At 38.2% G+C, this 17,905-nt stretch overlaps 1 protein-coding gene across 2 annotated transcripts in view; it reads left to right on the top strand.

Annotated features, from left to right (window-relative positions):
- Positions 1–10,197, top strand: part of ZNRF2 (zinc and ring finger 2) — a 112,031-nt gene extending 101,834 nt beyond the window's left edge. For both annotated transcript variants that reach the window (XM_034404023.3, XM_087894224.1), the window contains 3 exons: positions 2,335–2,440; positions 4,084–4,165; positions 8,900–10,197. In XM_034404023.3, the coding sequence (XP_034259914.1) occupies positions 2,335–2,440; positions 4,084–4,141 (164 nt within the window). In that variant the 3' untranslated portion in view covers positions 4,142–4,165; positions 8,900–10,197. The remainder of the gene's footprint in view (positions 1–2,334; positions 2,441–4,083; positions 4,166–8,899) is intronic.
- The last annotated feature ends 7,708 nt before the right edge of the window (positions 10,198–17,905 follow it).

The raw sequence follows: 17,905 nt of genomic DNA on the forward strand, positions 1-17,905 counted from the left end.
TCAGCTGAGAGTCGGGAGGCCGATCTAATCAACTTGTGCTAATTATGCTGAAGCTGAAAGGAGCTGTTTTTTCTTGCTGTTTGCTTGCAAGGAGGTAACTGCTGTGAGGCACAGGCCAAAAGATGGGGGCCAGTGGGTGGGCAGGGCTACATTCGGTGTATAAGACGCACCTAAATTTTCACCCCCTTTTGGGGGTAAAAAGGTGCGTCTTATACTCCGAAAAATACGGTAATTCATGAACAAATGGTAAAAGGATTTGGGACCTTCAGGTGATGTTTTCTCATCCTCTCTATTGTTGCAAGTCTAGATCTGCTATGATGAGAAGAAACTATACTAATGTAAGACGAACCAATAGATAAAATACAAAAGAGTAAGACCCATGTCCTCATGACTTGTGAAAGCTTCCCAGGAGGTGACAGGCGGGTAGACTCTGCTGGTGATTAATGCTTCCCTACAGGAGGGGGTAGTGCCCCAGCACTTTAATGTGGCTGTGATCCATCCTGTTCTTAAGAAGCCATCGCTGGATTCCACCCTGTTTGATAATTTCCGACCTGTCTCCAATCTCCCCTTTTTGGGGAAGGTTATTGAGAAGGTGGTTGTGCGGCAGTTCCAGAGGTTTCTAGATGAAACGGATTATCTAGAACCCTACCTGTCAGGATTCAGGCTTGGATATGGGACTGAAACATTATTGGTCTTGCTTTTGGATGATCTCTGGAAGGAACGGGATGGGGGTAGTTCATCCATCCTTGCTCTACTTGATCTCTCTGTGGTTTTCAATACCATCGACCATGGTATTCTTCTGGAGCAGCTTTGGGGGATGGGAGTGGGAGGCCCTGTGCTATCCTGGTTCACTTCCTTCCTCTGCACCATTCTCAGTGAGTGTTGATAGGAGGAGGGAGATCCAGCCCTCGCCCACTGCTTTGCGGGGCCCCACAGGGTTCAGTACTCTCTCCGTTCCTGTTCAACATTTATATGAAGCTGTTGAGTGAGATCATCCATCACCATGGACTGAGGTATCGTCAATATGCTGATGATACTCAGCTGTATGTCTCAGCCTGTGGTGAGTTAAGCGATGCTCTGTCCTCTCTCTCGCAGTGCCTGGAAGCTGTTAGGGGCTGGATGGGGAGCAACGGGTTGAAACTCTGTGTGTGTGTGTATTCTCCTTCAAAATCCTTAATGTCTGGGTCAGTTTACTGTATACAGATCTTGATAACGATGATATTAAATATACATAATAATACTCTCAGCCTCACAGATTTACATATACATTGTAATTATAATGTATTCTGTTTTGTGGCAACATATAAAATAATGTTTTTTCCAATTTCTACTTTCTATGTCTTATTAGTAGCCTCTGATACAACAATTGCCATATTAAGAGGTATTATGTATCTATCCATCAGCCCTTATTTTTTACTTTTTAAGGCTCCATAATAATAATCTTGACTTCTAACAGTTACTTATACGTATTAACTATAATAGCTTTCTATCATCATGATGGCGAACCTATGGCACGTGTGCCCGAAGTGGCATGCAGAGCCATGTTGCCTGGTACGTGTGGCATCGCCCGTTCCTCCTCCGGGTTTCTGGCGAACATACACACATGACCGTCAGCTGGCCTTTGTGCGTGCGGCAGTGCTGGAAACTGAACTTCCATTTTCCTGCGTGAGCATGCGCACTGGCCAGTTGATTATGCCGTGCGCATGTGTGCCAGAAACCCGGAAGACAAGCTGGCTGGTGCACATGTGCACGCCGGAACCCGGAAGTTCATTTTCGGGCGCTGAAGACCTGATTCTGCCAGTAGGCCTGGGGAACCCAGAATGGGATGAGCCCATTAAATGGCTTGTTTGATGTGTTTAGCCGAGGTGGGGGGCTATTATATTACTTTATTAATTTATTATTTGATTCTTTTTTTCTATTAGTTTTATTATTTATATGATGTTTTTATATTCCTGTAAGCTGCCTTGAGTCGACATGTGTGAATAGACAATAATATACATTTTCTAAATAAATAAAATAATAAATAAAATATCTCTTGTGAAATTGAAAGTAATCGTGACAATGGAATGCAAACATTTTTTTGCTGCTGAAATGGAATGGAATGTCCTTGAAGAACATGTGGTGGATGAGCTGAACAAAGAGTGTTCCATTAACAAAATCATCTTGCTAATGTCTTTGTGAAGTATTATGTTTATTGTAAGCCAAATTGCAGTATAACTTTGTGAATAACATCATTAGATTTCAAACATGAACCATTTCATTTTTTTAAAAAACAAAGTATCATTAACAAAAAATATAACTATTGTGTCTATATTAATTTTTCTGTTTCTACAGAGGATGTGCTGAATAAAGATGCTGGAGAATGTGCAATATGCTTGGAGGAACTGCAGCAAGGAGATACAATAGCACGATTGCCTTGTTTATGCATATATCATAAAGGGTGAGTGTATACAAAATATAATTCAAGAACTAATTTTTGGACTATGTTTAGAGACATGTAGGCACCTGTAATCCATCAAATCTACCATGTCTTTCCTTTTATCTGTTTCCATATTATCCCTCCTCCATAATTTATGGAGTAACTCCAGATTCTTCAGACAGATAAGAGTGGAAGGAAGGTTTAAATGTTCTGTTGGTTTGTGGCTGTATGTTATGTTTTTTCTAGCCATGCCTGCATTAAATGAACTGTCAAAATTAACTCCTACAATTATGATCATGCAGTATCTGTTGCATTGGTATAGTTAATATTTCAGTTCAAACATAATTATGTCTTTTTTGATACCTGATAATATAATGCAGAAAGATACTGTAAAGTAAAAGTTGTAAAGGTTTACCTTTATAAATATTGACACATTTATTTCAAAAATATTTTTTATTTGTCCTGTTTTCTTGTAGACCTTATATATATTTGAAACAATTCAGAAGATTTATCCACCCTCTCTCTCCCTCCCTCCCTCCCCCCTCTTCCTCCTCCCTTGCACAATTGAAGTTTTAAAAAAATACTTAATACAAGTCTTAAAGAAGATACTTGCTATCTCACTACATTGCAGAAGTAGCTTTAAAATATTGGTGGCTGCATTTACAACACATGTCTGAAGCATGGGCAATATCTCAGTGAGTGATGGACTCATTGGACTCTAGTGGACAGAAGTGAACTACAGTGAACAGAACATTGATGCGATCACTTCACCAAGATTGCGGGATGCTTTTCTACCTTTTTATTTCCCATCAGGAACTGTGCTGCCTTTCAGTAGTTTGCTGTTAAATTTCTGCGCGTGATCTAGGGAAGTTCATGGAACTGCAAGAAAAAGTGGATTCTGACGTGGTGGGTGGATTGCACCTCGCCCTACTTTGCACTTAGTCCTCAACTTAAGATTGGTTACTTAATGACCATTCAAAGTTTCAAGAGACTCAAAATTCTGATTGCCATACCATCCCCACAATCATGTGTTAACATTTTGGGTGGTTGGCAATTGGCTTGCAGTTGCACTGATAACGCAGCCACATGATTACATTTTGTGACTTTTTGCCATTTTCTGGCAAAAATACTGCTACCCACTTATAACCACATGAAAATATAGGAGGAAGAGGATGTGTTCGCCACCTTGAGTTATTTTAAAAATAATGAAGCGGGATATAAATAAATACATAAATTATTGTGTGATTTGGTTAAAGATCATCATAAAAATGTTCCTAACATTGTTTGGTCACATGATGATTTGATTTAATTGCTACAATGATTTAGAAATAAATTTCCATTCTCAATTGTGGTTGTAAATCAAGGACTACTTGAATTGGATTAGGCATTAAGGCCTACAAAACTTGTTCAGCGAAACATGGCTATTTATGAATGCAGGAAATACAACATTATTTTATTTATTTTTTAAAAAAACAATTTATGAAAAGTCATTTATTTATACAGTTTTCCTAATGCTACATAACAATAGCAAAATATTCATTTGGAAATCAATGCCATATAATTGACACTTTCAATTGTCAATTTTAACAAAATTTAAAATTTATTATAAGTAATTTTTCCTCACATTTAAGCCTGATTTTTTTTTCCCTTTTGTCACTTCTTAGGTGCATAGATGAATGGTTTGAAGTAAATAGATCTTGTCCTGAGCATCCTTCAGATTAATCACCAAGTTTGCTGTTTTTAAACGTAAGCGTTACCTTATTACTCTTTTTAATGTAATGTGGATTAATAATTGAGCTACTATTAGCTCTCTTTTGATTTACAGGTAGTCCTCAACTTGCAACTACAAAATTTCTGTTGCTAAATTAAACATTAGTTAAGTGAGTTTTGCCCCATTTTATAACCTTTCTTGCCACAGTTGTTAAGGGAATCACTCCAATTGTTAAGTTAGTAACATGGTTGTTAAGTGAATCTGGTTTCTCTATTGATTTTGCTTGTCAAAAGGTCACAAAAGATGAACACATGATCCTGGGACACTGCAATTGTCATAAGTATGAATCAGTTCCCAAGCATCTGAATTTTGTTCTTGTTACTATGGGGAATGCTGCAATGTAAGTGTGAAAAATGGTCAAAAGTCACTTTTTTTCAATGCCGTTGCAACTTCAAATAGTCAGTAAATGAATTTTGTTAGGTCAAGTATATTGTTCTGTTTGTAATGGTACACAAAGTGTATATAAAACAATGGAATACACTGTATTTCATTGTCATAAATTCCTTATGCCAGTTGATTTTTTAAGGAATGTCTTACAGTAGAGATGTTGTCTGAGCGATATCAATTAGCCTATTCAGAACTGATTTGTAATCCCTAAGATCTTTTCCATGGTTTAATTAATTTTCCTTGTTAGGATCACTGTCATATTGAAAAAAAAAATTCTCTTTTTTTTAAATTTGAAAACTTACACTCTGAAGGAAGAAAACAGTATATTTGAAATGAGAAATTCCTATTTTGAATGCCTGCTGCTGTTTCTGGTACAGTAGTTATGTAAAAAAAAAGTTTCAATTCAGGTACAATACAATTTTATTTTAGGTTAGCATCCCTTTTAATTGTAGGCTCTGTAATTACATTGTGTATATCCTAGATAGGTAATTGAATATAAAAGAAGCCATATATGTATCACATGGATGTTTTGATTGCCATGGTTTAAGCCTTAAAATCAGAATAGAGCTAGAAGAAACCTTGGAGGTCTTCTAGTCCAACTCTCTACCATTTCAGACAGGTGGCTATCCAGTCTTTTCTTAAAAACCTCCAGTGATGAAGCACCTACAACTTCTGAAGACAAGTTGTTCCACTGGTTAATTGTTCTCATTGTTAGGAAGTTTCTCTTTAATTCCAGGTTGCTTCTCTCCTTGATTAGTTTCCATCCATTGTTTCTTATCTTGCCTTCTAGTACTTTGGAAAATAAGTTGATCTCATCTTCTTTGTGAAAGCCCCTCAAATACTGGAATACTGCTATCATGTCACCCCTAGTCCTTCTTTTCCCTAGACTGGTCATACCCAATTCCTACAACTTTTCTCACATGTTTTTGTCTCTTAATTATTTTAATTGCTTTTCTTTGCACTTTTTCCAAAGTCTAATCAAAAGAGAAAGAGAAAAAAACTCTTGTTTCACTGGTATTATTTACTATTATAGTTTTGATATCCAGTGGCAACAAAAAACATAGAGTTAGAGATGTAAACTATTGATGCTGCTACAAAAAAGAGCTGATTTAGTCTACTGGTTAAGGCACCAAATAGAAACTAGGAACCTTAAGCATAAAGGCTGTGTGGGGTGACTTTGAGCCAGTCAACTCATTTCACAGGGTTGTGGGTAAAACAGTAGAGGAAACATATATGTATACCACTTTGACTAATTTATAAAAATAAAAAAGGCAGGAGATAGATAAACAAAAAAAAAAAAACCACAAATAAGCGTGAAAGAATTTTCAACTATTGATATTTTAATGGAATTTTGTATTGTTACTACATTGTAATATTGTATTAGTGGTGTATTTAAAAAAAAATACGATGGCAGTCCTAAATAATATATGGCAGATTATCAATAACCAATACCTGTTCTTTATCTAGTTTGGTAGAATTATCTACCCTTAAATATAGAAAGTATAGTTATCTAAACATATACAGCTATATTCAGTCAGTCAGTTTCTTTTACTTAGCCAAAGATTGTGTTTGCAGTTAAGACAACCATAAGTTTTACTAAATAAAACAAATGTACTTCACAAGGTTGTAACAACCAAATTACCAGAACTTTCTATACCATCTTGAAGCATACACATATCCCCATAGGGTTCCAGTACTTATAATGCAAAAAGCCATAATTAATTCAGAAGTATCATTTGTTTCCCCGAAAATATGACATGTCCCAAAAATAAGGCCAAGCCTGATTTTTGGGGTGGGTCTAAATATACGCCCTCCTTCGAAAATAAGCCCTAGTGAAGGAGTGGGTGTGGCCAGGATAGGAGGCAGCCCTTCCCTTCCCAGTCACCTCAGGGCTTCTTGGCCCCTTAATCAGATCAGCTGAGCCACTCTGGCCGCCATTCACAAAGCAGTTGATTTGCGGGTGCCGCTCAGGCTGCCTCCTCCAGCAAGTGTGGCCACTTTTGCAGCCAACTGTGGCCACAAAAGAAGCCAGAGGCCAGGCGATGCACCCTACACGCCTTGCACCCTCCTTACCTAACAGTGACAGTCACAGCAGGCAACTCCATCCATGGAACAGCTGCCTCATAGGTGCTGCTCAGGCCACTGCCTCCAGCAAATGCGGCCACTTTTGCAGCCTATGGTGGCTGCAAAAGAAGGTGGAGGCCAAGTGATAAACCCCACACGCTTCCCGCCCTCCTTACCTCATGGTGACAGTCACAGCAGGCAATTCCATCCACGGAACAGCTGCCTCGTGAGTGCCACTCTAACCAGTGCCTCCAGCAAGTGCGGCCACTTTTGCCATCGATTGCGGCCACAAAAGCAGCAATGGCCCAGTGAGTCGGGACGAAATAAGGGTAAACAAAATTGTGGATAGCTGCTGCTTCAGTACCCTTTGGAAGGCTGGCATGAGGCACGAGTCTCCTACTGCAGAAGTGGCTGCACCTGAGGAGCGCTTTTGGGAGAGAAGGCAAATGGGAAGCGATCAGCTTCACCCTGCCCCTTGCCCTCAGCTCCCCTTTGGCTCTCCAAGGGTCTCTCCCAGAACTAAGCTCTGGCAGAGCTCAAGCAGAGAAGTGGCCCGCAGGCTTTCAGGAGCAAAGCTTCGCTGGAGAAACCGCCCCATGCCAGCGCAGGCTTCCTAAATCTCTCACTCCCCAGATCATCCCCCTCCCCTCGTGAAGAAAGCCCAACCCAATACAAACGCCACCTCCAGCCATCTCTTCATCCTAGTGAAACTCCTCTTTGAAAGGATGATCTGCAGGTGTGCGTGTGGGAGATTTCCTGCACATTGGCAGCGGCGTCTCCTCGCAAGGCTTCTTCCGATGTTCCAAGTGTATGGATTTTCATGCCTTCCTTTACAGGAGGTCGCTTCACGCATCTCAGTCTCCCCGGCCCCACCTCTCTCCACCTGCCACCCCCAAATTGCATCCAATTTGAGCAGGGGCAGGAAGCCCTGCCATGCCCGGTGAGGGGGGGGGAGAAGAGATGGCAAGAGGAATGAGCCTTGTCTTGCTCCACGCGTCTCGCTTCTCCCCCATCCCACCTACCACCACCACCCCCGGTAAAGAGACAGCGGGGAAGGGAAGCAGCCAGGCTGCTGTTGTCATTGGGGCACATGGAGCCGTTTTACCTGCTTTCCAGCTCCGTCATGTGTCTCGCTGTTGTGTTGAGGGAAGCCGGTTGTACGGTAAAAAAGAAGTCTCACAAGTTCGAGAAGTTTGATTGAACTCGCAAAATGTTTTCTTTTACTATACAATGTGCTTACCCCCACACAAAGGCGAGACACATGATGGAGCTGGAAGGTAGGTAAGATGTGCATCTCACATCCCCCCGGCCCCTGGCGATGGGGAGAGAAGAGACGGCAAGAGGAGAGATCCTTGTCTCACTCCACGCGTCTCACTTCTCTCCCACCCCATCTGCCACCCCCCTAGATAAAGAGCTGGGCACTGTGGAAAAGGGAGCCGGGTGGGCGTGGGCTTTGGGCAGCTGGAGCTGCTGGGGGTTACCCGGCGGAGAGGCGGGAATGGGACAGGAGTTTACAGGTGAGGGGGATGGATGCAGGTGAGGGGGTTGCAGGTGAGGGGGAGACAGGCAAGCGCCAAGGACGCCAGGGAGATTCCCACCTTTGGTTGCCCTGACGAACAGCTGATGAGTGGCTGTGTTGCACTGCCACAGCAGTGGCAGTGAGGAGGCCACGCTTGCCGCCTCCTGCACCTCCAAAATAATAAGAACCACACACACACACACACACACACACAATTATAAGGCCAAGCCCTTATTTCAGGGTTCAAAAAAAATATAAGACAGGATCTTATTTTTGGAGAAACACGGTAGACATTTCCTATTTTAACCTTTATGCTTAGGAATTTCCTCTCAATGGAGACCAGGTCTGTTTTTTTCTTCTTGGTTTTAGAAGTGCAATTAAGATCTAGTTATTTCATTTAACATTGGAGTAGAACATGTTTGAGGAAAGGTGGGTCGACTTTATTTTCTTTATATTACATGTGGAAATATCTTATACTGATCTTGATTGTTATCTGTCCAGATCAGAGCCTTTGGGAATAGACCACATACAAATAAAGAAGCTGTGTTCAAAGATATCAGTCATATGCTGAAGTGAAAGTAATTATTTCTCTTACATTAAAGAATACATTCAAGATAATTAATTAATTATAATTATGTTAAATACCTGAATATCAGATGCCCTGATTGATACTGCTGTGATTTAGAAAATGTATTTAATTCTCAAGAAATATAATTGTATGTTTGTAAATCTTTTATAGTTTCTTACTGCTCACCAGAAGTAATAGATGTGAAGATCCATCATTAGAAGTTAATCTCAAAGTGAATTTATGCTCATTGTGGAGTGGGAAAGAAGAAGATGGAACAAGCATGGAACATGATGCAAAGCAGGCTCCTCAGTGTACCAAATGCTCATGTAAAAACAACATAGGAATCTTGAAAATGCTGCAGATCCTGGAAAAATTCTCTCCCATAAACTTCATAGATATTTTATATTTACATGCCAAAGTTAACTTTCAGTTTTTTTCAAAGCAATGTACAGAAACAGAATTTCTGGCATCATTACTTGAACAGAAGCTATATGCTTTACATCAATCTGGAACATTATACAAGGAAGATGCCATTTTAGAGTTGGAATCACCAATTCTTTTTTCTCACAGTAAAGGAGAAGACAAACTATGAGATACAGTGATTTTTTATCCAATATGCTGTTCATATTTTTTATGGAAAATAATGCAATGTATTTCTTTGGATCTTTGAAAATTTTATAAGTAAAGCTTTGTCACAGTTCAGTCCAAAGAACAAATGCAATCAAGGCTAATTCTGAATTAATATTCTTGATCCAATTAGAGTTATTGAAATCCATAATCTCTTCTCATTTCTGCATAATAAAATTTTTCTGCTTGTAAATATCAGTGCAGCAATTTGGAAAATGCATAATCTAGGAGCTATGCAATATTTTTTAAAAAAGAACCTTATAGGGACATGCAAATAACATCTTTCAGAATGCTGCCAGTTGAGCTAATTTAACGGGTATTATATTTTTAATGTTTCAGGTAGTTATTTTCTTATACTATCACATTTACCAAGCCATCTTTCCTCAGTAGTCACAAAGATAGGCAAGATGAATATTTCATTGGGATAATATCTGGCCTTTTTTTTAACTTTTGAATTAGAGATTATTGTATCTCAATGGCTGATCATAGCAGATTATAGTAATTTGCATCAATGTCATTGATATAGTAGCTGTAATCCTACACCCAGTCATATGTGCTTCTTGTCTGATAAAAACAGGCTTCATATTTTCTGGGTTTAGGATTAACAACATTGCCTGTATTCTTGAATCTGTAATACCTTGCTACACAATTGTGTCTTATCATAAATTGTAAAAATGAGCTTTCTCTGATAGGGTAGAGAAGAAGCTCATCAAATAAAATTATGAGTTGTTAATATATTTGAGAATGTTTTTGGAAGCAATTAAAGTATCTTGTACAAGTATTTAATAAAGGTGATGGAAACTTAACATGAAACTTAAAATAAAAATAAGATGTGTATCAGATTATTTCATTATATTTGTGCATTCTGTTTCCCTAAGATCATTTTACAGACAAATTTCTGCTATTATTGTTATTAACTACTGCTGTTACATTGTGCATAATTCATATGCATATAGAAATATTTGGTACATTGGTGTACATTCGCAACAATAGATTAAATATTAAATATTAAATTCATGAATCTTTTGCAGTGTACATATGTATTAAATTCAATAGCCAGCAAACTTTACCTCCTTCAGAAAGAAAAATACTGTATTTTCCTTCTCTGGTTCAATATTACATAGTGGTCAGAAATTGATGCTCAGCAAGCATGAAAAAAAAAAATCCAGAAAGGGGCATTTACAGGGGAAAAAAGTCACGAGGGACAAGTCACAAGAACCTTAGTTTTTTCCCATTCACTGGTTTTTCTCTAAAGAGTTTGTTTCAATTTGTACAAAAAAAACCAAAAACCCAAACCAATATGAAAGATTTTTCTTCTATTCAGAACATCTAAGATTAATTAAAATTGCTGGTATCCTTACGATTTATATTGATATTGTTTCCTGATTGCTTATTTGTACCCTATGACTATCATTAAGTGTTGTACCTTATGATTCTTGATGAACATATCTTTTATTTTATGTACACTGAGAGCATATGCACCAAGACAAATTCCTTGTGTATCCAATCATACTTGGCCAATAAAAATTCTATTCTTTTTTTTTTACTTTTTTACTTTACTTTTATTTGATTTATATATTTATATTCTATTCTATTCTAAAACATAATATTAGCTGTGTAGTGTGGAGATAAGAGAACTTTGCAATTATGAGACTTAATTTGTTTTTTGTTTTTTAATTAGACCAACTTTTAAAACCAGGTGCAAAATACTGAGATCAATCAGAGCCAAGTACAAAGGACTAGAACTAGAAATAAAACAAAGTTTTGGATACAAAATACTTTTGAGAATCAGAACCAAAGTTAGCTTTTTCAAATAAAGATTTTTTCCTACTGTAATTATCTCATCCCTTCATTTTATTTGTTTCAAATAATTTTATTAATAATTTTACATGTAAAAGATAGAAGTTGATACATACTACAAAAATACAAAAAAGTACCAAAAGAGGAGGGAGAGTGAAAAACGGAAAGCGGAAAAAGGGAAAGAGAAGAAAAAAGGAAGTAACTTCCCCTTTCATCCCAGGAGGTAAAAAAAGTTTAATAGCTTATCACCACTTCTAAATGAAACACACTCTCTGCTCCCATAGCTCATCTCTTAGATAAGGAAAACAAAATTCAAATGCTCCATCAAGGATTTCTGCTTCATTTTCCTTAGTGTCCAGCCTCCCAGCTTTCCTTATTTTTTTTAAAAAAAAGCCTCTGAAAACAAACTCCATTTTCTCATGAGAAAGTATCTTCTAAATAATTTAAAACTATAATTTCAAATATCTTTGGCACCTTAATGCGTTACTAATTTTCCACACTCGTATATTAAGTACACTTTTGATGCATAGTCCAAAATATTTTTAAAATCTTCAAAATCAATTTTATACCGTCTTTTAAGGAGAGAAAAACTTACCTGCTGAATACAATAGAATCTTGCAAGTCCAAAATTCTCAATCTGTTTAATATGAAAGGATTAAAACAAAATCCTCAAATGGGATCAAGATGCAAATCTCTATAGCATCTTTTTTTCTTTGTGCAACTCTCAAATTGAGCCTGGTCCCCAAACCAATGCCTTATAAGGGAAGAGAATTTGGCAGTTATTTGAACTGCCACTATTTTCTAAAATCTGGTATTCTGGTTTTTTGACGAAATCCTACAAAAAAGAAATGTGAAAGTTAAATATACTCTCTGCTCACTAGACTTAAAAGTCAGAAGGCGTTGTAAATTAATTCACTAATAAAATGAATTTGAGATTACAGTTTTAGGATAAAACCACGTAAATTAGAAGATCAGGCTTTCAGTATAGCACAGTTCACTGGGTGAACTATAACTGTAGTGATAACTTCTCTGTGATCAAAAGGTACATTTTTTTCATGAGAAAGTTGTCAGAAGCCACAACTGGCTGAGCTGATGCCAAATTCCAAGTGGTAGATATTACTTTTATTGTTTCCTCCTTCCTTTTCATTATCACTTCTTCACACATTACCCATTTATTCATTAAAACAGAAATATGTGCAGTAGTGGCCAAAATTGTGGAAACCTTTTGGGAAAAGTGTATTTTTGAGGTTTGATGGCTAATAACACCATCTTTTTTTTGGAGTAGTACCATAAAATTATATATCAATGGAAAGATAATTTAATCAAGAATGTAATGCAACAAAGTTTGTTCAATTATCTGTATTTTATGAAAAGGTATAGCCAAATAACCAAAAAATGGAAGTATAACTTACTTAGGTTGATATCAGGTAGCTTTCCTTCATCTGATTGTAGCCAATGATCATGAGTGTTTAGAGAGCCAATCAGGTGTCATCTTGTTTTGGCAATGAGCCAATCAGATCACAGTAGGATTCCGTTATTGAAGTCATGTATTGAAGCTGAGAGGAGGACATTTGTTTGTTTTAAATCAAGTTTTATTAGTTCCCCCCCCCAAATATACACCTACATATTTTATGAAACAGTATTGACCATATCATATCATATCATATCATATACAACTTATCATATCCAAATATATTTTACTTAGTTACAATTTCTGACAAAGTGTTCTTTTTCCATATTTTAATCAAATCTTAATATTTCTATTCTTATTTCTATAAACAGTATCTTCTTTTGCCCTCAAATTCTCTTTTCTCCATTTTTAATCATATATATTCTCTTTTAATATTTAATAATTCATTCTTTATCTTAATATATTTAAACATGTTCGGGGATGTCTTTCTTCCATTTCATCTTTATTGTTTTACAGCAATCTTTCTTCTCTTTCTCTTCCTCTCCCTCCCTTCTTTTATCCTTTTTACCTTCTTTCCTCCTCTCCTACTCCTTCTCTACTTCCCCTTCTTTCTCCCCCTTCTTTCTTCCCCCATCTAACCTTCTCTCCTACTCTTATTTCCCTTGCCTTTCTTCCTCTCCTCTTCCCTTTCTTCTATTCCTCTCCTCTCCTCCCTTCCTTCAACCTCTCTACTCCTTCTTCCATCTCTTTATTGCTGTATTCATTTTCAATTCAGTGTTGTTGTTTTTCTATGGTGTCCAGGCATCCCCGATTCTCTCCATTTATTGCATATATTCCTCAAGATTCCCATCCTGTTTTTTAATTCTTAACAGTGTATTTCAAGTTATTCCATTTTTACCCTAAAATCTTTCAAGTTAATTAACCTTCCACTTCTTATTTTTTTTAATTCCTAATTTCTTATTCCCACTTCAATATTTTATTTTTCTCTTTTCCTAATATTTCAATTACTTTCAGTTATTTTTACATATAGACCATTTCATATCTGCTGATCTATTTTACCTTGAACAATATACTCATTTTTTTAAAAAAAATCTTTCATATATTTCGTTTATTTGCATCATTTATTTACATCATTTACTAACATTTCAATTTTATTTCTTAATTTCAATTTCCTTTGTTTTTTCAATCTCTGGCACACATTTCTTTACCCTCAGCAGGTGTTTCTCTCCAATCCTTAAATCTCCAGACAACAAAATATAAATCTTTCTATCTTTCACATTGCTTCTGCTGATCTGTTTTATATTATAAAATATATTTCTTTTTTTAACTCCTTACATACCTTTCATTTCATCTTTACTTACATCATTTACTAACATTTCAATTTTATGTCTTAATTTCAATTAAGTATTCCCTTTTACAATAATCTATATATTTTTTCCAATTTGTTTCTTACATACAATTTCTACTACTAATACCATTCCCTTAAATCAACATGTTAATGCTTTAATTCCCTTTCTACTACATTTTTTTCCTTCCCCTTTTAACCATTTTCTTTTAAACTCTCCAGAATTCAATTTCTTAATATTTTCCTCCCTTTCTCCCATTCTCTTCTTTCTTTCTTCTTCTTTTTGTATTTATTGTATCTTCCTTCCTACATCTTTTCTCTAATTTTTAACTTTATTATCCTTTTAATTCTCCCCTCACTCTTTTCCCATTTCCTTCTCTTTTCTTCTTTTTTGAGAGATATTCCCCCTATCTATTTTTATTTTATCACTGTTAATCTCAGTGTGATCATCTATATTTTTTCCTTCAATTATTTTCTTTCCAACATTATATTCTTGCTTCTCACTTATCTTTTCTCTTTTTTTGTATTCTACCCAATCTTCCGCTTCTTTGTTCCCTTAAACGCTTCTTGCACCTTTTGCAACATCTCCCTCAACTCCTCATACTCATGCTCCCAATTCTCCATATTTTCAATTTAAGAAGAAATAATTTTTAAATTTATTATTATTTTGACTTATATATAGTTCCAATTCAAGTCCATTTGATGTCTTTCTTTTTCTTCTTCTTTTTTCTTTCCAAGTAGTGTCCAATTCAGCTAGTCATTTGAGTCTTTCCAGTTTGAGACTGTATTCTTTCAACTTCTTTTTATAATCTTACTCCAGCTGTTTAAACAAACACTCCTTAAAAGGCTTCTCATGCTGATTTGAGTGCAATGCTTCTTTTCCACCAGCAGATGTCTCTCTCCAATCCACAAATCCCCAGGCAAAAGTATCAATTATAAATCCACAAAAGTAGTACTTCCTGTTTTTCAATTAATTCCTTTTGTTGTTAAAAAATGCTTTCTCTTAATTTCTTTTTCCTTATATTATTCTTAATTTCTTCCAAGTCCAATTCTAAATCCAGGTGGTTAGTTCTCCTTTTAGGGCTTTCGTTTTTAAAGTTCCTCTTTATTTTTTTTCCCTTCACTTTGAATTCCCAAATGCCAATTAGCCGTTTATTTCAGGTATTTCTTTTAAAGTTTAAATTTTTTCTTCTTCTTAACTGTGAGTTGGCCAATCACTCACTTGGTAACAATACTCCGTTTCAACACCACTCCTGCTCAATTCTTAGTCTGGTTGCCGCTTGTAGCGGCTGTTTCAATGGCTGCTGCCCCCGCCACCGGGTCAAAGAGCTGCCTCCGACCTTTCAAGGAACTTGCCTGTTCCAATTGGTCTTCCGAGGTGCCTCTCTCTCTCCCCCATTCCTACAAGATGGATCTGGTCCGAAGACCCCCCCCCCCGACAGGGGTTTGTCAGTTTGGGTTTTCGCGAAGCTCAACAGAGCTTCGCTATTTCCCAACCAGTATTGCCGCGATGCTTCCGGTTTCTCAGGAGGACATTTGTAAGTGTTAAGTGATTGCTATCAAACTGGTTCAGGTTTTTTATGTTCTTTCATTTAGTGAGCTTGTAAAACATAATAAAATTAAAGTAATGGTGCAAAGAGTTGACTGGTCGCCCAGAAAGCTATGTAAAATAGCATTATTAAGTGAACAAGGCTACAGTGATAAAGAAATTAAAAGAAAAATTGGTGGAAACTTAACCAAAGGTGGCATTTCTAAGTTTTTGAAGAGGTATAAGGAGACTCAGTCACTACAGAACCACACCGGTAAAGGCAGGAAAAGGTGCACAACAGCAAGTGATGATAGAAGAATTAAAAGACTGTGCCTACGTGACAGAAGAAAATCATCTGGGTGTATACAAGATGAAATGGTGCAATGCAATGTGAAGTTGAGTGCAAGGACTGTTCAGCACAGACTGCAGGAATTTCACCTAAAATATAGAATTCCACGAAAAAAGCCACTTTTATCTCTCAAACAAAGGTTGAAAAGCATTACATTCTTGATTAAATTATCTTTCCATTGATATATAATTTTATGGTACTACTCCAAAAAAAAGGGCGGTGTTATTAGCTATCAAACCTCAAAAATACACTTTTCCCAAAAGGTTTCCACAATTTTGGCCACTACTGTACACACATTCTTGGTGGGACTTGAGGACCAGAAAACATATCTTTCTCCTGTGTGCTGCTTAAAGAGTCCAAGCAGTGGGTTTAATCTCATCTGATTGGCCAGAGAGAGAGTTAAAATTTGCATAAACACGCCTCCCTCCTTGGAGCTTCAGTTTGTTAACTCAGTTGGCCAAGAGAAACTTGATTTTTCTAGCTCCACTGCTTGGACTTCCTTTTTTTTTTATTAAAAAGTTTTATCAAATATTATAACATTTTTTCCCATCCCTCCTCCCCCCTTCCCTCCTCCACCCCCCCCATCCCTCATCCCCCCTCTCCCTCCAACCCCCCACCCACCCACCCTGGACTTCCCAGAGCAAATACAGCGTATAACATTTAACAAACATAAACTAAAATATGCTAACTTTCTGTAGGCTCCATACTCCCTCTTGCTCTTTAACTCCCCTTTCAACTAACAAAACTTAATTCAAAAAGAAAATGTTGGTTTCATTCATAAGCTATTTGAAACTTTTTAGTCCAATATTTGTTTTGAATATATTCAATCCATCTTCTCCATTCTGATATATATCTTTCATTTGAATGGTCCTTCAAGTATGCCGGTCGAGGGACCTTGAGATAGGGGATATAGTTACTGAACCCTTGTCATGGTCAGATCACTCTCTCCTTCGTCTCGACTTTCGGACTGCTGCACCCCGCCACAGGGAGGCGGAGCCGGTAAGATGGTTCTGCCCCAGGCACCTGATGGAACCTGACAGATTCCAGATGGAGCTTGGGCCATTTCTTGAGGTTCTGGCACACGCCTCGACTGAAGACCTGGTGGCCGCCTGGGATAGGGCAGCTGCTGGAGCTCTGGATCGAGTCGTGCCTTTGCGGCCTCTGACCCGGCGCCGATCTCAATTGGCTCCTTGGTTTACCGAGGAGCTGAGGGAGTTGAAGCGCCGGAAAAGATGCCTACAGAGTAGTTGGAGGGCCAGTCTTTCTGAATCTGACCGGACACTAGTAAGATCCCACATTAGGAATTACTTAGTGGCGATAAAAGCAGCGAAATGTATCTGCTGCTCTTATTGCATCATCAGATAATCGCCCGGCCGCCCTCTTTAGGGTGACCCACTCCCTGCTCCACCAGGAAGCGCGGGAGGACCCCTTGGAGGGTAGAGCTGAGGATTTTGTTCAGTATCTGTATGACAAAATCACTCAGATTCGGGAAGATTTGGACTCCAACTGGGTAGTCTCAGGGGGAGAGATAGGGGCAGGTCTTGAGAATGTTATCTGGGATGAGTTTGATCCTGTGACCCCTGAGGACGTGGACAGGATTCTGGGTAGACTGAACGCGACCACTTGTTTATTGGACCCGTGTCCTTCCTGGTTAGTACTGGCTTCCCGGGAAGTGACACAAGGCTGGCTCCAGGGGATTATAAACGCTTCGCTGGGTGAGGGTGACTTTCCCGCCGCCTTGAAAGAGGCGGTGGTGAGGCCTCTCCTCAAGAAGCCTTCCCTGGACCCGGCAATGTTGGTAACTTATCGTCCGGTCTCCAACCTTCGCTTCATGGCGAAGGTTGTTGAGAGTGTGGTCGCGCAACAGCTCCCCCAGCACCTGGATAAAACAACGTATCTGGATCCGTTCCAGTCGGGCTTCAGGCCTGGGTACAGCACGGAAACGGCATTGGTCGCATTGGTCGATGATCTCTGGAGGGCTCGGGACAGGGGTTGCTCCTCTGTACTGGTCCTGTTAGACCTCTCAGCGGCTTTTGATACCATCGACCATGGTATCATGCTGCACCGGTTGGAAGAGTTAGGGGTGGGAGGCACTGTGTTGCAGTGGTTCTCCTCCT

Source organism: Pantherophis guttatus, chromosome 4 (genome assembly GCF_059756535.1).
Source record: "Pantherophis guttatus breed Tessera chromosome 4, ASM5975653v1, whole genome shotgun sequence".
NCBI lineage: Eukaryota > Metazoa > Chordata > Lepidosauria > Squamata > Colubridae > Pantherophis > Pantherophis guttatus.